This window comes from Phaeodactylum tricornutum, chromosome 3 (assembly GCF_000150955.2).
Source record: "Phaeodactylum tricornutum CCAP 1055/1 chromosome 3, complete sequence".
NCBI lineage: Eukaryota > Bacillariophyta > Bacillariophyceae > Surirellales > Neidiaceae > Phaeodactylum > Phaeodactylum tricornutum.
This window is the reverse complement of record NC_011671.1, coordinates 734,226-759,282: the sequence shown is the minus strand read 5'-3', so window position 1 is coordinate 759,282 and position 25,057 is coordinate 734,226. Positions and strand designations below refer to the sequence as shown.

At 49.4% G+C, this 25,057-nt stretch overlaps 10 protein-coding genes across 10 annotated transcripts; 5 read left to right on the top strand and 5 right to left on the bottom strand.

Moving 5' to 3' along the window:
• Positions 1-75: 75 nt before the first annotated feature.
• On the bottom strand, positions 76-1,047 carry PHATR_4821 (predicted protein; the record flags this gene model as incomplete). Its single annotated transcript, XM_002186087.1, has 1 exon — positions 76-1,047. A coding segment is annotated over one exon (972 nt), but the record flags the coding sequence as incomplete, so codon positions are not given.
• Positions 1,048-1,823: 776 nt separating this feature from the next.
• On the top strand, positions 1,824-2,869 carry PHATR_44034 (predicted protein; the record flags this gene model as incomplete). The annotated part of the gene is made up of 1 exon (XM_002186374.1): positions 1,824-2,869. One exon carries the CDS (start codon positions 1,824-1,826, stop codon positions 2,466-2,468), a length of 645 nt encoding a protein of 214 aa, XP_002186410.1. The 3' UTR covers positions 2,469-2,869.
• A 1,317-nt stretch (positions 2,870-4,186) lies between these two features.
• PHATR_54178 (glycoprotein precursor) lies at positions 4,187-7,194 on the bottom strand (the record flags this gene model as incomplete). Its single annotated transcript, XM_002186086.1, has 5 exons — positions 4,187-4,334; positions 4,557-5,302; positions 5,331-6,398; positions 6,486-6,935; positions 7,016-7,194. Coding segments are annotated over 5 exons (2,589 nt in total), but the record flags the coding sequence as incomplete, so codon positions are not given.
• A 1,386-nt stretch (positions 7,195-8,580) lies between these two features.
• On the top strand, positions 8,581-10,392 carry PHATR_33383 (predicted protein; the record flags this gene model as incomplete). The annotated part of the gene is made up of 4 exons (XM_002186373.1): positions 8,581-8,690; positions 8,723-9,448; positions 9,539-10,280; positions 10,330-10,392. 4 exons carry the CDS (start codon positions 8,581-8,583, stop codon positions 10,390-10,392), a joined length of 1,641 nt encoding a protein of 546 aa, XP_002186409.1.
• A 1,700-nt stretch (positions 10,393-12,092) lies between these two features.
• PHATR_10286 (predicted protein) lies at positions 12,093-12,296 on the top strand (the record flags this gene model as incomplete). Its single annotated transcript, XM_002186372.1, has 1 exon — positions 12,093-12,296. A coding segment is annotated over one exon (204 nt), but the record flags the coding sequence as incomplete, so codon positions are not given.
• A 1,854-nt stretch (positions 12,297-14,150) lies between these two features.
• Positions 14,151-15,127, top strand: PHATR_44031 (predicted protein; the record flags this gene model as incomplete). The annotated part of the gene is made up of 2 exons (XM_002186371.1): positions 14,151-14,711; positions 14,799-15,127. Exons 1-2 carry the CDS (start codon positions 14,279-14,281, stop codon positions 15,125-15,127), a joined length of 762 nt encoding a protein of 253 aa, XP_002186407.1. The 5' UTR covers positions 14,151-14,278.
• Positions 15,128-15,777: 650 nt separating this feature from the next.
• Positions 15,778-17,664, bottom strand: PHATR_33380 (predicted protein; the record flags this gene model as incomplete). The annotated part of the gene is made up of 4 exons (XM_002186085.1): positions 15,778-16,921; positions 17,000-17,084; positions 17,215-17,242; positions 17,551-17,664. The coding sequence occupies 4 exons, from the start codon at positions 17,662-17,664 to the stop codon at positions 15,778-15,780; spliced, it is 1,371 nt and encodes a 456-aa protein (XP_002186121.1).
• Positions 17,665-18,151: 487 nt separating this feature from the next.
• Positions 18,152-19,951, bottom strand: PHATR_44029 (predicted protein; the record flags this gene model as incomplete). Its single annotated transcript, XM_002186084.1, has 3 exons — positions 19,721-19,951; positions 19,602-19,648; positions 18,152-19,274 (listed from the first exon to the last, which is right to left on the bottom strand). Exons 1-3 carry the CDS (start codon positions 19,931-19,933, stop codon positions 18,152-18,154), a joined length of 1,383 nt encoding a protein of 460 aa, XP_002186120.1. The 5' UTR covers positions 19,934-19,951.
• A 359-nt stretch (positions 19,952-20,310) lies between these two features.
• PHATR_44028 (predicted protein) lies at positions 20,311-22,648 on the top strand. The gene has a single exon (XM_002186370.1). It carries the CDS (start codon positions 20,703-20,705, stop codon positions 22,431-22,433), a length of 1,731 nt encoding a protein of 576 aa, XP_002186406.1. The 5' UTR covers positions 20,311-20,702; the 3' UTR covers positions 22,434-22,648.
• A 105-nt stretch (positions 22,649-22,753) lies between these two features.
• Positions 22,754-24,260, bottom strand: PHATR_44027 (predicted protein; the record flags this gene model as incomplete). Its single annotated transcript, XM_002186083.1, has 2 exons — positions 22,788-24,260; positions 22,754-22,762 (listed from the first exon to the last, which is right to left on the bottom strand). Exons 1-2 carry the CDS (start codon positions 24,195-24,197, stop codon positions 22,754-22,756), a joined length of 1,419 nt encoding a protein of 472 aa, XP_002186119.1. The 5' UTR covers positions 24,198-24,260.
• Positions 24,261-25,057: the final 797 nt, after the last annotated feature.

Below are 25,057 nucleotides of genomic sequence, written 5' to 3'. Positions count from 1 at the left end.
TATCTCTATCACTCACCAACTCTAGTCATTCTCGGTCAGCACGAGAGGCGCGGCTCGTTCCCACATTCGATGTTTTCTCCACACGTAGCTGGCTTCTTCGTGCACGATTGCGTGTCGTCGTGCTAGGGCGTCCACGTCACGGTCGTACCCGCCTCCGACCACGGCCGCGACGGGAATTCTCGCCGACACGCACCGATCCAGTACCCACCGATCGCGTCGACGAATGCCGTCGAGCGTCAGGTGGAGCCGTCCCAATTTATCCTTGCGATATACGTCGACACCGGCGTCGTACAGGACTAGATCGGGTTGGGCAGCGGCCAAGGCCACGTCGACGGCGCGGACCAACGCGTCCATATATTCATCGTCCTCCATGCGGTCCGGCAAACCCACATCCCAGGTGGAATGTGCCTTGAGGCGCGGATAATTACTCGCACAGTGCAAACTTAACGTGTAGAGTTTGCTGTGCAAGGGACCGTCCGGGGCCGCCGAGAAGCGGGCCGTCCCATCGCCCTGATGCACATCGCAATCAATGACCAACACACGCTCGACAGAAGGTTCCGTCGCAGTCACGACGTGCGTCGCGACGGCCAAGTCGTTAAATATGGTGTAGCCGGCACCACCCGTAACATGGGCGTGATGAGTACCGCCGGCCACGTGTGCAGCGATGCCGTAGCGACAAGCCAACTGAGACGTGAGCACCGTCCCGGCCACTTCCAAGACGGTCCGCCGAATAAGCTCCGTCCGACCCGTCTGTTCCCGGAATCCAATGACCCGGCATTCTTCGTGCGATAGCTGAGCATTCAGAAAGCGGTCGACGAAGACGGAGTCAATCGGACCGGACAACCAGGATCGGGGAACGTCACCAAAGTCGAGCGGGCGGAAGAAATCCAATTCCTGGCGAACCAGTGGACGAGGAAGCGAACTTTCGGGGTAAGTCGCTTTACAAGTTGTCAAAAGAGCGTGAGCTGTGCGAGCGAATTTGTCCATGGGAAAGGTGTGTAACGAGGGCCAATCGGCGAAGGAATAGTCTTCGTGATAGACGATAGGAGCGTGGAAGCGATTCGATGAAGGATCCAGTCCGAGTCGCGACGCGGCCAGCGGTCCGCCAAGCTTCTCGAGCGACTTTCCGTCAGGTATCTGGGAAAATTCTGTTTCACGTAAATGTGAATGAGAACTGCGCACACGATGCGGCATAAAGCTGTTTGATACGGTACGTCGCAAGATATTGGTTGGAGCCGACCAACCGCGTGTCATGATTTCCCAAGCGAAAGCGAACTGAGCCGTTGCAACGGTTTTCATGCCAATGCCAGTGCAAACCTATCGTTCAATCCGACACACAGAACGACCATACCATTTCCTTATTCCGCTCCTTGCAGACATCATGTAGTCAAGCTGCAACGATCCTCGTTAGGCCAGGTATTTCTCTCGTCCTGAAAAGAACTCACAGATATGGTCGTCCAATCCAGAAAATCAAGGCGCTTTGTCTCGAAAACTTGATACTTATGATACAGGTAGAACAACGAGTCTCGTTTCCTATTATTGTATTGTCATACATATATATGTATAAAATAGTCTCAGACATGCCCGCCAGGAAAGAACATCACCGAGTCAACGACAACTCAGATCGCTTTCACGTCGTATCCTCTTCACCGTAAGCAGACCTCCAAATTAGCGGACCGATAGAAAAGAAGCACGATGGACAATCGGATCAAGCTCGTCCCCAACACTACTTAGTTTCGACGAATGCCTCCCATAGACGAGTAAGCCTGAAACCAATGAGCCGTAACTTACAGTTACGCTACTCTCAATCATAACCGCGCATCATGAAACATCCCGCTACCTTTGTGTCCGGGACTCGCCGAGCCCGCAGTCAGCACAGTCGAACATCGCTTTGCGTTCAGTTCCCTTATGACCACATTACGTCCCCCTTCTGGATTGGCAACGCTGTATCAACTTCTCCAGCGGATTCTTTCGAACCGGTTTTGAACGTTCCGGCCTTAGGGTCCTTCCTCTTTATTGCGCTCGTCTTTTCCTTGTTGCGTTGGCGGGTGGGAGCGATCGAGCGGGCCGCGGATCGTCGGACCACCGCACTAGAAGGATTCCGGACGATCAAATCACAAGCACTCGAGGGCAAGGCCGACGAAGAAAAGGTCCAGTTGGCACTGGAAGATTATAAGCGTGCCGTGGAAGAAGTCGAAAACCTACGCACCATTATTCCGGGAGTCCGTATTGCCCCACCACCTTCGACGGCATCCCTCTCCACCGAACGGTCCAACGAAAACGCCGCGGCGGCTCGGCAATTCCTTGGTATGGAACTCGATACCTTGCCGCAACAGCAGTCCAACGAGGAGGGAAAGCAGGGATTGCCGGTACCCTTGGTTCTATTACTGGGACTGGTGGCAGCGAGTCAAGTGGGGTTATTGTTTCTGTTTCTTCAAGATCCCATGTCGAGTAGTAGTTCCTTCTAGCTAGAGAGACGACGTCACTCTTACTATCCGTACGAATCCTTTTCCAATCGTGGCTGCTGACAGGGAGAAGTTGTCTTTTTCGATTGCTTCACTTTCTGAGCACAGTACCCCTTGGTTCATTCGTTACCTACCATTGATGTGTATAGAGAGTGTATCGAATTCTTTATACCTATTTTGTCAAGACTGTACCGCGACACAGACTACGATCTCGTCCATTGGCACTCTCCCAGTCAATGTCGCTACGGAACAAGACACCCGAAACTAGCATTCGTATCGTTTCTCCCGACAACGCCGGGATATCGTGACATCTTGAAGGTCTAGCAGTGACCCAATAACCGAGTCCGCACACGCAAGCTCTGCAATCCATCTTTTATCATATTGACCGGTTACCTTTACAGTCAGTGCTTGTTCTCCATACTCAAAAATCTGCCACGTGCCAAGACTATGCTCGCGGACAACGATGGTAACCTATGCCCGCCACGGAGCCAGAAGCGTTGAATTCCACTTCAACCCAGTTGACACTGTTGAAGTTCACGGTGTGGTTGTAAAAGCCATTGTCTCCGGTCGGAGGGAATGAGGTAACGTTTAGACCACCCGCATGGTGGATCCTGAAAATTGGGGTGATCCCGTGATCATCAATATCCAGCATCTGGATGTAGTCGACAATAGTTGGTTCTGTGAAGGTAAATCGTATTTTTCCTCCTCCAGCACTGTCGTCTGGGCACTGCTTGTTGCCTTCCTGAATAACGATGACGTTTCCAATGGCAACGCAGTTGGAGTATGGGCTTAAAGGAGCACCTCCCCTACCGATTCCTGGACCACCGTTGGGGCACAGAGAATTCGGAGAACCCAAATCTGGGTCACCATCATTCGGATTGTTTGTGCACTTCAAATTTCCAGCGGCTCTCGTCGGTAAAGAAGTGTCAAAGACTCTTGCTTTGTTGCCTGGAGTAAATCCAGCAGCGGTGCTTGCAGTTGCATGAATGACCACTCCATATGTGGAACTTAAATCTCCAATGTAGTCACCCCCGTCAAAGTCATTGAAATCCAGCAACTGCTCAAAACAAGAAGAAGGTGCGGCACTGGGAAGTGTGCTAGGCATAAAGCTTGGAGTAATAGGGATCGCCAGGGGCTGTTGACTACTGCTTGGAAAAGAACTCGGCGCAGATGATGGGATGCGGCTTGGGGCAGTAACAGGAGAGTGGCTCGGTTGATGCGACGCTTCGGCTACGGGAGTTCCGCTGGGCCCCGAGCTTGGAGCGCTATTTGGTTCCGAGCTGGACTGCGGACTGGTACTTGGCGATGAGGTCGATGTAAGAGAAGGACCGTGGCTTGGCTCGCCAGTAGGGGAGAGACTTGGTCTGGTGGAAGCAGTCGTTGCGCTCGGATTGGCACTTGGTCCAATGCTTGACTGGCCATTGGATCTTGGAGAAGAAGACGGATTCATCGATGGAGCAAGACTTGGATCGTCAAAAGACGACTGGCTCGGCTGTGAAGAGGCTTTCACTGGCGGAGTCGACAATGGAGATGCGCTGGGGTACGCACTTTGCTTGGAATCAGAGACTGGATAGCGTGTAGGTATGGAAGAGGGAGTACCTTTGTCTTCGCCAGTGGGAAGCGTACTTGGTTCTGTCGAGGGAGTAGCCATCGGCGATAGGTCAGGGTCAGAGCTTGGAACAATACTCGGCGGCTCATTATCGGCTGCGTTGGGTGCAGAGCTGGAGCTAGGCCCTGAGTCTGGGGCGGCGGAAGGACTTTCACTCGGACTTTGTAATGGCGACTGGCTCGGCGTGCTAGATGGCTCATTTGCGGCTGCATTGGGCGCAGAGCTGGAGCTAGGCCCTAAGTCTGGGGCGGCGGAAGGACTTTCACTCGGACTTTGTAATGGCGACTGGCTCGGCGTGCTAGATGGCTCATTTGCGGCTGCATTGGGCGCAGAGCTGGAGCTAGGACCTAAGTCTGGGGCGGCGGAAGGACTTTCACTCGGACTTTGTAATGGCGACTGGCTCGGCATGCTAGATGGCTCATTTGCGGCTGCGTTGGGTGCAGAGCTGGAGCTAGGCCCTGAGTCTGGGGCGGCGGAAGGACTTTCACTCGGACTTTGAAATGGCGACTGGCTCGGCATGCTAGATGGCTCATTTGCGGCTGCGTTGGGTGCAGAGCTGGAGCTAGGCCCTGAGTCTGGGGCGGCGGAAGGACTTTCAGTCGGACTTTGTAATGGCGACTGGCTCGGCGTGCTAGATGGCTCATTTGCGGCTGCGTTGGGTGCAGAGCTGGAGCTAGGCCCTGAGTCTGGGGCGGCGGAAGGACTTTCAGTCGGACTTTGTAATGGCGACTGGCTCGGCGTGCTAGATGGCTCATTTGCGGCTGCGTTGGGTGCAGAGCTGGAGCTAGGCCCTGAGTCTGGGGCGGCGGAAGGACTTTCAGTCGGACTTTGTAATGGCGACTGGCTCGGCGTGCTAGATGGCTCATTTGCGGCTGCGTTGGGTGCAGAGCTGGAGCTAGGCCCTGAGTCTGGGGCGGCGGAAGGACTTTCAGTCGGACTTTGTAATGGCGACTGGCTCGGCGTGCTAGATGGCTCATTTGCGGCTGCGTTGGGTGCAGAGCTGGAGCTAGGCCCCGAGTCTGGGGCGGCGGAAGGACTTTCAGTCGGACTTTGTAATGGCGACTGGCTCGGCGTGCTAGATGGCTCATTTGCGGCTGCGTTGGGTGCAGAGCTGGAGCTAGGCCCCGAGTCTGGGGCGGCGGAAGGATTTTCAGTCGGACTTTGTAATGGCGACTGGCTCGGCATGCTAGATGGCTCATTTGCGGCTGCGTTGGGTGCAGAGCTGGAGCTAGGACCCGAGTCGGGTATTGTTTGACGAGGAATCGTTTGGCGACCCGCTGGGGGTCACGATAGAGGGTGTCCGGCTGTCCTGCGCGTTTGGTACCGAAATAGGTTGATCTCTTTGGGAAGGACTCAATGTGTTAATGAGATTTGATGGAGATTTGCTTTGCTCGCCGGGTGATGACTTGTTGGGTTGCAATGACGGAGAAGGCGTATTGTTTGGATTGTCATTGGATAGTAGGTTTTCCCCGGGCGTTGAAGTTGAGGGAACGGTGCTTGTGAATGCTGCTGGAACGTGGGTTTTTACCGTATTTGGTCTTGCATTTGGCACCAGGGTTTTCTCGCCTATTGGTAAGGAAGAGGGCTTCATGGCTGGCAAAGTCGTTGGTACTATCGCTTCAGCCGCTTCGTCAGAGGGAGCATTGCTTGGATTCATTGGTGTTGATTCGGTCGCTATCGGCTCTAATGTCGACGGGCTGTTTGAATTCGAGACGAGTCGTCCTGTTGGAGGAAGACTTCCCATCTCCACTGCCGATGAATGGCGGACAGTGGGCAGCCGAGTTGGCTGAAGTCCGAGCGGACTCATCGTTACCGTTGGTAAGTTTGTACCTACTACCTGATTGTTTTCTGGATTGGTGCTTGGAGTAGGCATTAATGTAGTATAATTGTTTGTAGTCGACTGACTTTGAGTAGGAACCCCTGAAATAGAGGGTTGGGAGGTGATAGAAGGAGATGGAAAGCGTGAATCCACCTGCTGCACGGAAGGTCCAAGTGAAGATGTTGGAAAATAGGTCTCAGCAGGGTACATCGTTGGAGATCTTGTTGGCCGTGAGGGCAATGTCTTGTTCAACTTTTCGGTCAAATTTGTAGGTATCTTAAGGCCTTGGGCCACAACCTCTGGTCCTATTCTGTCGCGAAGCGATACGCCGGTAAAAATGATCCCAGCCGAAAAGAAGAAGAAGCTCACACCAACTATTATCTTCAAAAAAATAGATACACCGGCGCTATTCGTCGTCAACACCGCAGTTGTTAGTCCAGAAGCGGTTTGCTTTGCCGCGACTTTGGCTGCCTCTGTAGCCATATGGGCTATAATCGCGCTATGCCTGCACGAACACGGTGAAAAATTCATTAGGGACGAAGATGAATAATTCATCGTAGACTCACAGTCAGTTTCAAACAGCCATACTTACTGATCACTTCCCATCCAATACGCGCCCACAAAGTTTCGTGACTCTTGAAGACTCTCACTTGCTATGTTTGCAAAACTTCCGTTGAAACTTGTGTTCAAAGATTCCAAGCGAAAACTGTTGCTTATTTCATTCCATAGATCAGGCCTTGACGCTACTGGAGCATCGTCGGAGTCGTTGTTTGTCTCAAGGAGCCTTTTGGCGACATCATCTACAGCTGAGGCAAGTTTTTTTACACCATCGTTAGCAACAAACATTGTATTTTGAGATACGTCTCGCCCAGCCATATCTGACCCAGTAGAAGGAGCCAAGTCGGGTGGATCTCCCGAAGCGCCATTGTTGTCATTATCTACGATCATATCGAAAAAGTTCTCATGCTCCCCTAATGGTTCAGCATTCCCCAATGCACCAAACCCCTTCATCGCCAAATTCCCGAAACTTCCAACCCCGCTTCTAAAAGTAAGGGATTATCGTGAGAGGATGAAGGAAGTTTACTAACTGTAAATCAAAGACAATGTAAGCCAGAAACCCACCTTATTTCGTCCTCATTTGCGTTCGATAATGCCCAAATATCGTCAGCTCCTTTTTCGGCCTCATGAAACATATCCTCATCCATCGATCGCTCTGAGAAACCAAGGGATTCGGTTTCTACATCATCTGGGTGAGGGTAGGTGAAAAAAGCCGTCACCCCGAGATTAAAACTGACCGTCATTTTGCCAACAAGAAACTAGCCTTTGTCGTATTCTTCCTTCCTTTTGTTGATGAAGGATGTCGACGTTACCTTGGCGTTCCTGGATGAAGACGCTCGCACCGGCGGAAAAAGTCATAGCAGCAAACCAAAACAAACTAAACCTTGCTTCCAGTGGTGTAACACCTCTGATTTCACTGTTGAACACAAGAAACTGGTCGTGATTTTACCCTATGGATTTGCTGTTCGATACAGTACAAGGGCTAAATGTCCTGTAGGAAAACAGTTTGTAAGCTAAAAGAATCGCACAATGTCCTTTCCAATGAATGACCCTTACCATCAATATGTAACTTCCAAAAGGTAACAAGTACCGTGACAAAACAACTCTCGCAATAGGCTTTTGCTGTACACAAGATATAGAACGGGGATGTAACTTCCGTTCCAGGTCAAACATTTTTCCAATTTTTGGTCATTAATTTACAGTTAATGTAAGTCTTGCGCAACGTTTTCGTTACCGACATTCGTAATCTGGAGAGAACAACGCCTCGCCGACTGTCATACTGATCACGAAGCCATGAAAAAAATTGAATGAATGAACTCTTTTTGGAAAAAGGATCCCTCCATTCTGCGCAGGTTGGCTATAAGACTGATCTTGCTCAAGTCAAACGGTTGCTTTTCCAACACGGGTGAGATGGAGTTCATGTATCATGTTTAGCTCACTTACACACGATGTGTGGACATATTTTCCTAATCGTCGACTGCACAATCATGAGTCGATCCAATCCCGGTTCCAACCCAGGTATATCCTGAAAGCTGTCGACTCGCCTGTCAGTCGCGAGAATCAGACCAAATAGAATTTCCTTTACTTTTTGATATTCGAAACAGGTTTACCAAGTAAGGGTTAAGCTTTATTGTTGGTTATTCCTATTTAACATGTGGCAATATCCTTTTTTGCATGGGATAGGCTTTATTGTTGGTTATTCCTATTTAACATGTGGCAATATCCTTTTTTGCATTTTCTAATTGGCGTTTATAAATCTAATCTTCTGCCCTGTATGCCATATGAGTATTGTACAATCCTTGTAGAATTTATAGTACCTTTGAAAACGACCGTCTCATTTTTTTCCCCTATCGATCTCGGTTTATACGGATAATTATAACCGATAGGATTCCAAGAGTGTTTACTGTGAGTTCCTACCAACCACTCATCATGGTCATGTATATATACTCCGCGATCTTATACAGATTTGTCTGTCTAAGAGCGGCCAAAACGGCACCTGTCAGCAACAACCTCTAGAGTAGGCTCCTCTATACAACTTACATACGACTGCCATTTCGACCTGCTTGAGAATTGCGGCAAGCTTGAACAAACAGTCCGGAGGACCAGTCTAACCTTTAAGTGCAAATCCCATGAATAGGAATTGCATCTACGACCTTTCGGACTATGAGTCCTCATCAATAGAAGAGGACTTAGTATCACGGAACAGCAGCACTTCTTGCAGTTTATCCGCCGACCTGACGTAAGTTTCAGATACATCAATATCCTAGACAGGGCTAGCGGACTTACTTGTTGGCTCCTCAAATTTTTAAGGGACGAGGCGGACAAAACAACGACTGGAACTGCGGGTGGATTTGATACTGACCGCGCAGCAGCTCTGATCCAACGGACATATCGACGGCGCCGACATGCTGGGAATACGAGCAACATCACCAGCGTTAATGGGAATGTTGCGGTTGCCGCTGTATCGAATCATCTTGTGGACGAAGCATCTCCAGCAGTCAGAAACGCAACTTTAGACAGTGCGGATGGCGAGGATGCCGACGCGCCGAATATAATAGAAGCCACTGATCGCGAAAACACAGAACATACGGAAGAGGGTTCGGAGCGTTCTATATCCGAAGCAACGGGGCTCTTAGATACAAAGGAGAAAGAACAAGAAGAGGAAGAAAAACCGATTGAAAAGTCGCATCACTGGAAGATTGCAGCAATTGCTGGGACGTTCATAGGGGCAATGTCTTTGGGGTTAAAAGCGCTCCAGACGGATAGTCCTGTCGACGAGGATGATTTGGTCGCAGCGGTCGCACTGTTCAAGGGTGCCGGAGGAATTGCTGGAGGTGCAGGCGGTGGAGGAGCCGGCGGTGCTGCCGCTGGAGGAGGGACTTCTGCTATTGCCGCTGCCGGAGGAGGCGGGGGAGCAGGAGGTGCAGCCGCTGCCGCTACAAGCGGAGGGGGAGTTGGCGGCACCGCCGCAGGGGGAGGTGCCGCGAACGTTGCACAGTACGTACCTGCGATATAGATTTCCTCCTTGCATCCTCATAGATTTTTTTCAGATTTCTTACATTTCCTTCCCCTGTTTGTCGCTTATAGAATGCAGCAAGCGTTACAAACTATGGCTGTGGCGGCTTCACAAAACGCCGCTAATTCTGTTGCAGCAGGCGCCGGTGCGGCGGCCAATCCCGCTGCAGCGGCCGCGGCCGCGGCTTCAAGTGGTGCGTCAAGTACTACTGTTGTCGCCGCCACTGTCGTGGCTGTTACGGCAGCTGCCGTCACGACTGGAGTAACGGTGTCGTCTCGGGAGTCCCGGAGCGCAGCGGAAGCTGTACGCTATTGTCCGGGCATTGCCGAATTCGACGTGTTGCCGGGGCGTATGGATATAGATTTTCTGGGAATGAATGACACCCTCTCCTTCGACGAAGCTGGCTTGATGGAGGATCTTTTCACGGAGGCTTACCATAGCGTAATGGGAAATTGTACCGGGGAGTATAAACGACTGATTGTGGAGACAGTAGTCTCATGCAATAGTGAAGACCAGTGTTGTGAACGTGTGAATACAGTGTTTGGTGAGGTGACGCGATGTCAGTTCAACACAGAGGTTCATTGCGTTGGATGCTGGAAGAGAGAGCCGATGTTTTTGGATTCTACCGAGCTCGAATCGCTCGAGTCGGACCCAACCACGGATGAGGGCTTGGCGAGAAGTTTGCTGGGAATCATGAAACACCGCTCGCAGCCTAAAATGTTTGCGTCATCGCAAGATTTTGGCGACGCATGGGTTCGAAGTCTCCAGAGCCCAGAGTCGTTGGCGTTGATTGAAGCTGTTTTGGATGCCATCGTCAGTGGTTGCAAAGCTCTGCAGGTTTGCGATCCTGACATATCGACAGAAAATCAGATCTCACAAGTCAGGTTGTTCGATATGGAGCGGCAAGCATACTTTGAGGCGATAAATTTTCTCACGCCCCCGACTTCTGCACCCATCCAACAAGAAGTCTCTCTGACCAGTTTGCCAAGCTCGGTTCTAGTTGCAAGCAGGACGCCATCGTCGACTGGGCCGACTCGAAGTACGACCGGGACACCAACACTTTTGCAATCAGTATCTATTATGGAACCATCTTCGAGTACTTCTTCGCAAATAACGTCGTCACCGTTGGATCTCATGCCGTCAAGCGCACCAATATCGAGTCCTGGTCTCACGTTGACACCCACCGACATCTCTTTGGAGGCACCTACCTTCATTCCTGTTGTTTCTCCTACCCCTGTTCCGATCGCGGGCATCACACCTTCTCCTTCCGGCGTCTCAGCGCCTTTTCCCACAAAAGTCCCTACTGCCGCTCCAACCGGAGTGTCAACGACGAACATGTCCTCCCCTCCAAGTCTTATGGAATCATCGATACAACCCGTTGAGTCTCCTTTCTTTCCGAGCAATAGTTTGACCAATGTTCCAATTGAAGACTCGATGCTCCCGTCTATCGAGACGAGAATCCCCACCGAATCATTTGGTCCTACCCAAGAGATAACTCAGGCGCCTGGCGAGAATGCGAGCCCAATATCGGTAAATCTACCCACTGCACTGTCAAGTTCCAGCCCGTTCATACCTCAACCGGGGCTTTCTAGTTTCGACCCCGTAGCTGCGCCGTCCACAAATCCAAGTGATATAGCCAGTTTACCTCCAGGAGCTTTTCCAAACACTACACCAACTACCGCCCCTATTACATCATTGCTGCTGCCACCAACGGCGGCACCGTCGTTGCGGACGACGGCTCCCCGGTTGGAAACAGAAAGCGACGCTCCGATGACCGAATCACCATCTACTATACCCGAGATGGTGCCGTCTAGGAATCCAAGCATGCAACCACCGAATGTTTTGTCTCTTGTGCCCATGGATCCACAGAGCAGTTCTCCGCCGCAAGGTTCCACAGCTTTTCCTTCTGCCCAAGGGGATAACCCGAGTAGGAATCCGACGAATCAGCTCACAAATGCACCAGCAAACATATTCCCAGGGTTCCCTACTATCGCTCCAACATCGCTTTCAACCACAGGGCAGACCAGAGAACCAGCGGACCCCTCAACTGCAGAACCGACCAGCCTTCCTTCCACTTTTGCGACGGATCAGCCTGCATCACCGCCACCTCCAAAATCATCAAATGTCCCGATAGAAGTTTCGAGCTCCTCACCAGTGTCTCGGCCGACTCTCTCCCCAGTCTTATTGCCGACGTTTCTGCCTACAGTATCTGAAACAATACCTCCTAGAGGACTACCATCGTCTTCTCCGGTGGCATACCAACCCACACAGTTTCCATTGTCGTCGTCAACATATACTCCCACCGTGTCTCCGGCAAGGCAGGCCACACTCAATCCTACCGGAAATCCTACAATCTTGCTTACCATGCCGCCAACCGTGTTCCCGACGGACACTTCTACCGAGTCTGTAACGGAAGCGCCCACAAAATTTCCAACGCAGGGTCCGACAACAAAATCCATTTTTTCGTCGACATCTGATCCAACACTATTCCCAACTTTGCCTCCTACCGACCAGGTTACGACATTACCGACGCTCAATCCAACGTCGGGCCCGACATCATCTCTAACGTTGTCTCCTACAGATCAGCCAACATTGTCTCCGACTATTGAGCCCAGTTTACCGCCAATTGTGCCGCCAACAAACAGCCCTACAGTAGCTCCATCGCTTTCCCCGACCAGGCAACCGACAGTGGCTCCCACAGCCGATCCCACAGCGCCACCAACTCCTTTTCCGACGTACCAGCCTACTGGATTTCCAACGTTGGCTCCGACAAAGCGACCGACCTCGGCACCAACGCCATCACCTACGGAGAGACCTACTTTGTCGCCGACCGAGGAGCCAACGGCGATACCAACACTTTTACCGACGGTCCAGCCAGACGGTCTCACCCACAATTTTCCCGACGGAAAGGCCTACTCGCCCACCAACAAACAAGCCTACTGCTGCTCCTACCTCCCCTCCGACCTTGCCGCCAACGAGCATTCCTTCACGCAAACCGGTCGACTACATTCAATGCGACGATACGGAGAACTATGTTCCTTGCAGAGGGGACGACGGCTTTGTTGTGTGTCTCGACGACAGAGCAGGTATAGGTGTCCCAGTTTGTCTATGTAAGCCAGGCACCGGCGGTTGCCTATTTTACATGAATACATTCCCCCGAGATCGAATGAAATGCGGTTACTGCCCGAAGGAGACGATCAGCTGTCGTTACAGCGAGTTTTCCTGTGCGAATAGACGTTGGAACAGTTGCCAAATCTCGAATAAGGAAAGTGTGTGTTCCCGGAAAACATCTTTTCCGTCAAAAAATCGATACTGCGGAAACTGCGATGGATCCTTCAACTGATAAGACAGGTCGCTTTGTTCGACGGATCAACATAAAATCGCTATTGATGTGCTTCGCGGTCATTCACTGTCAGTAAAGTTAAACCAGAGCGCTTTCGTCAAACTAGGTACTTTTACACTACATCATAAGTATTCAAAATCCTAGTTCTTACGGTGCCAAGTCATCCTCTGGCAAGGGCGACGAGGGGGTGTCGTCGTGCCCATCACCGTTGACCGCTTTGCGAGCGTTGTCCTTACCCAATCGCGCAATTTGAAATTCATTCTTTTCTTGTTCGTCGGCGGCAGCAGCGAACGACCCTGATACGTCACTAGTGGTTGTCATGGTCCGTAGGAGCTTCGCCAGTACCCGCAACGCCCCCGACAGAACGTAACTCACCGTGACAACGCTCGCCAAGAGACTGACTGTAATTCGAGTCCGCCAGCGAACCTTCCCCGTCTGAGGGTCCCTATCAGAAGACTCACTGCCGGTCGGTGTCGGATCAAAGGGATTGTCCACGGTATTCTGCATTTTTCGGTAGACTTCCCGAAAGACGGCTGGTACAATCACAAATACTCCCCGATATGCCCGGTAGAAAATAAACAGAGTATACAGAAAGCACGTTTGCAGAATGTATAAAAGTTTTTTGCCTTTCTTCCCCGCAACATTGGCTTTTTCATTAGCTTTAGCAGCTTTCGGTTTCAAACTCTGCCCCGCTTCGTCGAGTATCTGGAGAATCGATCGCTCTCGGGGAGTCGCGCTGTTTCCATCGTTTTCGCCGGGGACGACGCCGGTGGGATCCACGGGGTTGGCTCTCAACCAAGAGCGGCGGGTCCTTCCAACAGCGGCCTCGCCACGAGGTATTCGGTACAGCAGCACGGGTCTCGGAGTTGCAAAGCCATCCGTCAACGGATTGATCGCAACCGAAGCGGCCAGGACAGCCAGTGCGACGGAACGGTAGAGAATCGTCATGTTGCCCCCCGGTATGCGAACCCGAGAAATTTGTGTTGCCGTCTTCCAGTCGCCGAAAGAGGTCGGTACACTTCACATTTTTGTGACGTCACATTCCATCTGGAAATTGTAGATTGGTCGTGACGACAATCATTTTCCACCAACGGTGCAAAAAAGAAAATTGCATTTTTGGTATTGCGGCACTGTAAATCCATCAAAACAGATCCAAGATAGTGATTTGCTTTGGGCCCCTTCCTTTTCGCTCTCGCCAAAAAGTTGTTCGGAACGGTTCCTTGGTGAAGCAATGGCCAATCTCGCTGGTTCAAAAGAGCTGCTATCGACGCTGCATTCGTCCACTCGTGAACTCGCCCGCGTCTGGAGAACGTTGACGTTCCGACCGTCTCAAACCCTCCCCTCTACAGCGATAGCAGTGCCACCAGTCCACTGCTCGGTTGCCCGTCAGTGATTCCTCAAAACACTGAATCTTTACGCTTCCATCACTTGCGCACTGGCAGAACCCTTTCTCGTATTCCGGGGCACAATGAAGGCCGCGACGCGTCGTTATGCTTGGTCGACCGTACTGATCCTTGTCGTAGGGCGCTCATTCGGGTGGAACTGGAATCCCGCTGACGACCATCCCTGCAACATCGTCCGTCTTTCGTTTACAGATCTTTATCAGCGCTTTGGACCGGACGGTGTGCCACCTTTACACCATGAACCTTTGATTCTCGTTCCCGACGCATCCGTCCCTGGACGGAACGCTTACTTTAGACAACGTACCCTCCTCCAAGCCCTTCCGCAAAATTTTGAGCCAAACTTTCTGGTAACGTTATCCAGTTCCAACTCCCTGTCGGAACATCGGCGAACGGTTGCTCTAAAGACGTACTTGAACGAGACGGTCGCTAAGGGTGAGACCTTTCCGGATCGACCTTCTAACGAAAGCTGGTACCTGTTTGGTGAAACCTACTCGGACGGTACGTAGGCTTTGATTCATTCTTCGGCCGGCCAATCCTGTTCCATTCCTTATACAGTATTCGTCCTCTACCTACTGTGTTCCACAGAATGGAAAACGTTGCTGAAAGACTACGAGTTACCGCCCTGTCGAACTTGTACGGACGAATGGGTGGCACTCTCGTTCGGCATTGGCAACCGTGGGTCCGGAGTCCAGTGGCACGTTCACGGACCAGGCTTTTCCGAAGCCGTACACGGTCGCAAACACTGGATTCTCTATCCGCCATACCGCAAACCAGTGCACGATAAGGATCAGAGCAGTCGACAATGGATGGAGTACGTCTACGCTGCGGCATCTGCCCGGCCGTACGAATGTTCCCGTAAGTACCCGTGCAATGCGTCCACCAATGTTTCGGGATATAACATTCAATCTCAATGACACGTGATACATATCTCGTTGCATCCGTTTCCCTACTGCAAATAGTGAACCCCGGTGACATCATATACTTTCCAGACTAATGGTGGCACGCCACCATCAACTTGGACCCGTATACTGTGTTTGTGTCTACTTTTACGACCGAGCACGACATCGGCACGAACGAACTCTGAATCGTGCTTTTGTTGATTGTTGCCGCCGCATCGAGGGCGCTTTGCTGGTTCGTGCGTCAAACTTACAGCTAAGGAGATCGTCGGGCCCTAGGCTTCTTTTGTATACTATCTCTGGGAATAATTAAACCGTTGACCCTTTTTCTTTGTAGACCATGAAAACGGACGACAAAACACTATAGTCTACAATAAAAATCCATTCGAGAAAATTAAAAGCTACAACGTGTATGCAAAGAATGTTTCTGGGTGAAGATATCACATGTTCAAGGTAGGTACCCACTTCACGAGTTCAAGCACTGAGTCCTCGTGCTTGGTCGAGACAAGTCATTTTGTGCGCGCAAACACATTATCCAACCTGTCGTGTCCTGCGATATAAATGCAATTCAGACGAACGAACCATGCCATGTCTCCACAACGCTACGACTACGTATACCACCACTGGCCAAATCGAAGGCTCGCTGGGTAAGATTGCCTGTCTGTACTTCAATGCAGCATCAATGAATTCTCAGCGACAGGAGCAATGTCAGGCGAAGCTCTCGCGTGCTGCTCACTAGAATCGGGGACGGAAGAAAGTCCTGAAAGATAGGCCCCTAAAACAGCGGATGCCAGCGGAACACTCTTCGGATCCGTCTGGGGCTTTCCCGACGACAACAGGCGTCTTTGTGCTTCACTGGCCGCAGTTGCCGCCAAAGAAGTCATTGCGTCAATCTGCTTCTGAAATTGATCGGGACTTTCGATACTCTTCACAATTCGGTCGACTAAAAGTCTTTGCATGTCTTTCGGAAGATTGCCAAGCGAAGCACGAAGCTTTTCTACAAGCTGCGCGTCAGCGTGATTTGCTGCCGGGCTATTTGAGCCACCCGTTTCCCCGGACACCGTGGCTGCTGGCGCGCTATGCCCCAGCACATCGATGTCATCATTGTGATCAAGAGCAAAAAGAGAAGCTAGCATTTCTTCATCTTGCGAGGTGAAATTAGGGCCCTTTCTTGACTCTGCGTATGTATCTGGCTGATTGAGCGCAGGCTGGATCTCACTCGCAAAAGGATCAATGTTCGGATCCTTCACAAGGTCACTTATCATCGTCGCCGCCCTACTGGACTGCGACTCAACAGGCAACGGAGCCAACAGAAAAGAATCCGAAACATCTCCTTCACCTCCTAGGTTCGATATGACTGCATCCGGACCATCTACAAGCTTGCGCTTCTTCGAGTCATATGCGTAATTTTGCTGAATCTGGTGATTCGTCATAAGACTACCAACTACATTTGTAAGTTTGTCAATTTCGCGATTCATCACAGAAAGATGCGCTCTGAGTTGATCAACCTCCCCCTTCAGATGCTCGACCTCTTGCTTATCGGCAGACTCGTTGTGATTGGACTTGCGTATCTCCCCGAGAAGATCAGGACGCCCACGCTGGAACTTTTCATGACGGAATTTCCAGAACTTTGATTCTTCACTCATTTCAGCCTCCTTGATTCGAAGAGGGTCCGACTTGATTTTCCGGAAGCCATAAAAATTCAATTGGCGAACAAATGACGAGAAATTGTTGTGTTTGAAGAACTCAGGGATGACTTCCAAAGCAAACTTATCGGTGTCTTTCACAACAAACGTAAAACCGTCATCGCTCCTGATAAGGAAAATGTGTAAACGTAGTTGAGAGCTATTCAGTTACCAACAACAGCTTCGGGATTGCCGATCCTAGAACTGGACCGTCGGCCACCATCCAAGAACAGTAAAAAAAAACCATGGCGAAGGATTCTCATCCGCCTGAGCCGAATGTCCCAATGACACTAACGGCGAACAATTTGTTCAACCCAGATCAGTATGTTTTCTACGGAGTAGCCGCCGTAGAATTGTGCTCGGCGAACGAACGATTTTTCCCAACGGCGAAGACCATGGGAATCTGCGGCAGTCACTTACCATGAAGCAATAGAGTAATCACAGGTATCTATCATTGTGTATGTTTTCTGTTACAAGGGGAGATACGAGATGGATGCAAATGTCAGGAAAGTTCTTCACGAAAATTTAAAGGCAACTGCCTCTAGAAGGAATCAAACACAATACTTGCATAACCTGCCGATTTCTGCTCACGGTCATGAACATTTCCCCATTCTTGGCGGTGATAGGCGTGCAACTTGAGTTGGTGACAATGGCTATGAAGTTTCAAGCAACAACGGACGATTCTACAGAAATGTTTCACAACGAACACCATTCATCATTCATCACACCATGACAGCGACTATCATCTGAACGTACCCTCAAAAAGATTGGCGCGTTGGTGCACAGCTCCTTCTTTTTGTGGCCTTTACCGGACCTCTTTCGATTCAATTTGACATCTTGATAGATGATGGGAGCCATCGTATTGTTCATGTTCATTCTTGCTGCAAAAATTGCGTTTGTGAGTGGACTTCTCACTGTCAATTCGTGAAATATAAAACCCTGTTTGTGCAGCACTACTAGGTTTTCGAGTTCGCAACCTCCAGGAAGCTCATTACCCTTGTATTTCACCCTTCTCCATTTTGTAATTGCTATCAATTGTAAGAGTAGAAAACCCGACATGCCAGGTAAATGAGGATTGATGAGAAAGCTATACGCTTTGGTTGGGTTTCAAACGCGTGTAACGTCGATATTCATTAATCTAATTTCTTCGATGTTGTGTATTTGTAGTAACGAGATGTTTGGGGTTAGGGTTAGGTAAAGAATGCAAAGTTGGCATTGCCTTTATTCTCTTTCCCCAACTGAATCTTGACTTCACCAAATAATCCAGGGTCCACTTTTCCAAATTTGCGAACTCGATTTCATAGGGGATTAGGGGGGAAACTGCCCAAATGTCGAACGTGGTATGGTAAAGAGCTCCTCAAATGTGTGTGAAAGGAGAACCCGAGCACGGCACATGGCTGGAGGCTTCCATAGACTGCAGATCGGACGCAGGAAGCGTCGCAAATCGAGTAAGGTAAGCCCCCAATACTGCTGAAGCCAAAGGAACACACTTGGGGTCGCTCGGGCTCTTCCCTGCGGCAATTAAGCGCCGTTGGGCTTCGTCGGCCGCAGAAGTAGCCAACGAGGTCATTGCGTCGATCTGCCGCTGGAAGCATTCCGGATTTGCTGCAAAGGAAACCACGCGGTCGACAAACAGCTCTTGCATATCCTTCGGTAGATTTCCCAGGGATATTTGAAGCTTCTCAATAAGATGTGGGTCAGTTCCTGTTGCAGCCGGCTTGATAGCTTCAGATAACTCCACCCCGATACCCGAACTATCAGGATTCTGTAAGATTTTAATTTCGTCAACTGGGTCGAGAGCAAGAAGAGAAGCCATCGCCTCATCGTCCTGTGACTCGTGTCCCTCCAAGGAAACCGAACGAGGAAAGTATTCGCATTGTTCAGAATTATGTATGGCACTGGCAAACGGATCGATCGTGGGATCCTTTGCGAGATCCTCGAAAAGTGCAGCTTCATATGACAGGGAACCCACGGGCATTGGTTCCAAGGAAGAAAGGTCGGGAGTGCCGTGTTCCATTTTATGCCAACTAAGGACTGGATCAGGGCCTTGCGTAATCTTGCGCTTCTTCGAGTCAATATCATGTAGTTGACAGTTTTTCATAAGTGTACCCACAACACCCGTGAGCTGCTCCAGGTCACTGGACATTGTGGCAAGTTTGCTCCTAAGATGGTCAACCTCGTTCTTGAGGTGTTCCACTTCACGTTTATCCGCAGATTCATTATGATTCGACTTCCGAATTTCTCCGAGAAGGTCGGGACGCCCTCGCTGGAACTTTTCGTGACGGAACTTCCAGAACCTCGATTCCTCATTTGTTTCGGCATCCTTTATGCGAAGGGGATCAGACTTGATTTTTCGGAAACCGTAGAAATTGAGCTGGCGAACAAATGATGAGAAGTTATTGTGCTTGAAAAACTCCGGGATGACCTCCGAAGCAAACTTCTCAGTGTCTTTGACCACAAAAGTGTATCCATCGTCGCTCCTATTTTTGAAAAGATGAAAGAGTAAGGTTTAGGGACTGACTGTACGTGATCTTGTCGGTGAAAACTTTCTCCACAAACATTTTCTGAGATTTCTTTGGAAGAAAATTGCGTCCCAGATCACGCTGCGTTTTGGAATTCCAGTTAGGCAGAAATATTGTTGGCGTCTGCGCTAACACTGGTTTTCATCACACACATATATCGAGCAAATCGTAGCTTGCAATCTACAGACAAGCGGTCGCGGGTTGGTAGAAACTCCTTTTGCCGAATCCACACCCATGGCAGATTCAAATAATGAAGTCTTCAATATTTGCTGTTACCAGACTTACCATGCCGCAACGTAGGGATCGCAACTATCGATCATAGTGAACGTTTTCTGTATCAGCGAATTGAGAATCATTGAGTGATTGGAAGGTTGTGGACATGGTTACTCCCTTCATTCGCTTACCCGCAAGAATATAGGGGCGTTGGAATTGACTTCATTCGTCTTTGCCGCCCTCGTGACCCGCTGTTTGCTTTGTCGGGTCTCAAGTTCGATTGAAGGAAAAGACATGGTTTTATTGTCAGAATCCTGTGTAAAGTGCACGGCAATTTGGTAATAGGAAAATGAAAATTTTGAAAATATGGGTAGATGATGTAGCAGGCAATTTCTGATTTGCATGCTTTCGTTGACAAAGTGATAGCGGGGACGTTGCTTTGATCGATTTCTTATCGAATCGATACAGTACATTGCTACTGCAAATCAACGATACTCCTCCATCTCAACAAATTCTGATGAAATTTGACCAAAACCAATATCATTTTCGTACTTGTCGACGGTCATTATTTCGATCTTTATTATGTAGGAACCGTCCCTATTGAAGGAAAAGGTCGACATTTCGATATATTTAACAAATCGACCACAAATTCATTTGTGGCTCATCATTGATCTTGGCTAAAGTATACTATATATAAATTTTACGATGGTGACGCTCGTATCCAAACTTCACAAGTGAAAAAGTTAGCCGTTTTCGTTCCTGAACATAAAAAGCGAACACATCGAAAATCGATCGAAATCGATTTTTCTGGTCTGATTGCGAAACGCTCTCGCACCTGCACGATCTTCTCCGAATGTTTTTGGTTCTGACTAGAATGCGAGATTCTCCCTCCATTTTCGTGCTACGGGCCGAAGCTGCCGTATTCCACAAAAGCCTGCGCGCACTTTGGCCCGAAAACTTCTTTTCTGTTCCGTCGCTTCACATCCGCTTTTTTACGGTTGCATCGAAAATCACAAGGGGCTCAGTGCCGAAAATCCACACTCCGAGGCCGGGTTTGCATCGCTTGCTATCGCTAACATTTCAGTTTGTAGGTGGCCATGCATGTGATATCCGGTAACAACGCAGATCACATCGAAATCAGCGATTCTAATCAGAACCCGTAGAAATGCTGGCATGAGGTTCTGCTTGCTCCTCTTTCTTACTCTGTTGGATAATATCGCCGGGAGCTTTATTCAGCGCTCGCACGCAGGTTCGTTTCGCACTTTGACGCTACGGACACATAAAAAAACTGATACGGAAGAACATGGCGGACCGCAAAAGCTGAATATACAGCAGGAGTCATCGTTGTTTGATATAAGAGCGCAATGGGAGAAGACTACCTCAGAGTTTGATCCAGTCGATTTCTGGAAGCAAATTGTACGAAATGACGAGACGATAAATGACTCAGTAGTCAACCGAGAAACAAACGAAGAGGGAAGAATAACAGAATTTTGGGATGCGCTGAAACACAATACGGATAGTTCTCATCTTGAAGACGCGTTCGGCAACGTGGACTTTCATGGCATCGGGCAGAATCTCATGGGACTGATTTCCGGCGGTTTTCACAGCGATGTCACGGTGAACGACATCATCGAACGCGTTCGTGACAGTACAAACCAAGACGATAAAGAAGATTCTAAAAGATTCGATATTATCATTGAAATGATTCAAAACTACAAAGGTCTGATCACAGAAGTCATGGCAAAATATGTGCTGGATACCGTTGATTTCAGCCGTTTCCGGCCAGCCTCACTTTTTTACTACATAGAAAAAGAAGACTCCATCAAGACACCGAGCTGGAAAAGGAGGCAGCACCGCTTTTGCCCTGAGGTCGACTTAAATATGGTAAAGAATCTCAACAACGACTTAGCGCTGGCGCGTCTTAGCTATGCAGATTCCTGCGATGAAATTCGTGAAGGACTACGTCTTTTCAAGATGCCTTACGAGCTGGTCTATGCAGAAGTTGAAAGCGAACCAGGAAAACCAGGCCACTTCATTGCTCTAAAACGAAACCAGCCCTTCCGAGGCGGAGAGCTTGAAGCTATTTTGGTTGTCAGAGGGACCAAGACAGTAGCCGACGTCGTTACGGATCTTTGCTGTGATATCGTTGAGTACAACGAGGGAAAGGCGCATTCCTTCATGCTTGCTAGCGGACAGTATATTGCCGAAAAACATACACAGCTATTCGCAGATCTGTTAGCCAAATCAGGTAAGAGTAAACTGAAGCTGACTCTTGTTGGGCACTCCCTGGGAGCTGGTGCTGCAGCAATAGCTGGCATGGAGCTTAACGCGCACCCTGATATCAATGTAGAAGGAGTTGGGTTTGGCTGTCCTTCTCTTGTGACCCAAGAGCTGGCAGAGTATACTTCTTGGTATGTTACCGTCGTCAACGACTCCGACGTGGTCCCTCGTGCAAATCCAGTTACTGTTGCCAATGTTCTGCTCAACATCACAGAATACGATTGGGTCCCCAGCGCCAAACGTGATGCCCTTCAAGTCCTGAATGAGCTTCACCGGAGACAACCCTTTATCTTTCAAGAAGGAGTTATCGAAAAGCTGCAGGAAATGCTTCAGCCTTTGATTGAATCAGCTGATAGCGGTCCGAGATCTAAATTGTGTAGTGACGGAGAGCGGATTCAACCCATTCTTGTCCCGCCAGGAAAATGCATTCATTTCTACCACGATGGCTACCGAATATCAGGCCGTTACGTTCCGAACTCTTTTTTTTGTGAAATCGATGTAACTCGGCGCATGTTTAAAGATCACTTTTTTGATAGCGGATACGAGCAGGTCTTTCTGGACCTCATGCGGCAGGAGAAAGGTGACCCCCACTTTCGATTCAAAGTGGAACAAACCGAATATTGATGAAATCTTTTTGATTTACCTAAGGCCTCGTCAAGTTTGGCCTTCTCAAAGATACTAGCAGACCCTCTGAAGGATGGTTTTTGAGACCGTCTACTCCCTAGCTTTGACAACGGAGACAGTCAAAAACGGCAAGCGACCAATGTAATTGATTCCGCCACATAAGTTAAGGATATGCTAGAAGCATAGCAAAATAAAAATATCAACGCCTCGCCTCTAATAGCTAGTTGTAAGTAAGTCACTCTAGTGACAGACTGGTACCGAGTTTTTTCCAGGCGGCTGGTATACTACTGCGAAAGTGCCACACACGACCAAAAAGTTCCCTAACCACCCTAACCAGCCGGGTAGAAAACCCACTCCAAACGTAAAAGCCAGGAACTCTGCAACGACGGGCTCCATCAGAGCGGCGACCGATATCACAAGGTTGTCGAAATAGTGCATAGCACGGACGTATCCCATCGCTCCGAACAGATTGCAAATTACCACCATGAACAATTCCAGAGGAAGGCGGTCTTGTTCGAACGCTGTCCAACCAAAGACTCCGGTATTTGGGTCGCGATCAATGCTATACGGCTCTCGAGCGATGAAAAGGAACAGTAAAGTCTGTAGCGACCCGATAAACATAATGAAAAACATGAAAACGTAAAGATCCATGCTTGTCCTAACGGTTTTGGCAAGGACGAGGTATACTACACCGGAGAATGCCGACGAAATGGCGAAACAATCGCCTAGCACTGTCGTAAAACCTCCCGGGTCTTCGGGAGTTGTGTCGGAGGAATCCTTAGAGCACATTATTGCTCCCGAAAAGGCAACTAGGGCTCCTGAGCCTTCAAGCAACGAAACGGCTTCTCCAATAAATGCCTTCCCAACCAGTAAGATTAGAGCCTGGGAATTGCTGAAAATCACCGCATTTCCTACGGCAGTATAATCTAATGCCCAAACAAAGAAGACACACATAGCGGCGTAGCTTCCGGAAGTCATCAACAACACAACCCATTGTGGCCAACTCAGTCGCGGGAAGCCTTCGCGACAAATGGAACTCACGGCGAACGGTAGAAGAAGCAATGCTGTTGCCGTTGTTCGCCAGTAAATCTTCATCGTTCCGCTAACATCATTTTGTAGGTCCAGTAAGGGGCCGATCGATGACAGTGATATTACGGCCGACGCCAACAGAAAATATGCACTCATTGGAGCCTTTTCGATTTCATTGTCTTCGTCTTTTAAAGTTTCTTCGTCTCCCTCCCCCGTTTCCTCGTCCTCAGCCTGACAGTCCGGATTTGGAAACGGAATCATTGAGGGAACCATAGCGGCTGAATCTACCATGTCAGCCGGTAGAATGGAAAGATTTCTGGTCAGAGTCATTTCAAGCAAGAAAGTTTTGTCCATCTCTTCGTCGGCGTCCTCGAGCTCTTCAATGAAAGCGTCAGCAACTTCTTGGAACTCCTCCGCAACGGCCTCGCTCGCATCTTCTACTATACTAACCAGAGTTTCTTTGGTGTCGACAGCAGCCTCTACAAAAGCATCTTTGATGTCTCCAGCGTATTCCTGAGCTGATTCAAGGATATCCACTGCAGCATCGTGAGCTCCCTCTACAAAGCCTTCCACATTTTCGGCAATGACTTCTAGAACAGAATGACGTTCGTTCAAAGGGATTGCGGCATCAGGCTGAGCGTCGGGTACGGGTCGTTCTTGAAAAAGGGGAACCGACGCTAGGCTCCCTTGCCGTGGCAGGAGCGGATAACTTTCATGAGCATGCTGCTCTGACATCGTGAGAGTAGCCCCAGAAATGGACGAGCTCGAATTGAAGAAGTCGTTGCATTCGGACAGCGCACGTTTGATTATAGTGAGAGCGATGAGTTGCGAACACAATTTTGTTGGGCTTCTGTTTGTTTTTCTTTGAATTCATGCGGTACTTTGCGCTACTTACTGTTGGGTTTGTCTTTACAGAATGTCGATCGTACGTCTGTCCCAAAGACAACGTGCGGCCTCTGTCCCCCCACGAAAATAGTAGCTTTAATATGTTACAGTTCACACACTTCCCAATGTTTGACTGCGAAGATGAAGTTTGAAAAAAGGCGGGCAATAAATGTTGTAAAAACCGTTCCAGCATAAAAATGGTCTATGGAAACCGGTATCGAAATAAGATAAATTTCATATACGAGTCAATGGCGATATCGCTACGGATTCACAGTCAGTCAAAATAAATTTGTGTTTTGTAACAAAGCGAACGACAATGGCATGTGTTCTCTGTCAAACCACAGATCAATTTTCTAAGTAGCATTATTTGGCGCTTGTATATCATTAAGTATTCCATATATTCAAACCAAACGCCATGAATTTGTGCCGGATGCCGACGTTTTCCTGCAAGATATTTATTGCAGGGTCTCCAATGAGAGATCTCACCCACCTGCCACCGCAAAGGAAACACGTTTGTTTTGGTAGAAACCTCTTTGGGAACTTCAGACAATGATCTGGAAGGCTGCAACGGTAGCTACTTTGGATTGGTTGGTCCTGGACCGTCGACGGAGTCGTAACGGAAGCGTTTTCATCGCAGGGCGTTTCTGCTGGTTCTTGCGTCACCGAGTCCTTGTCAAAGGGCGACAAACAATTTGACTAGGATTTGGATG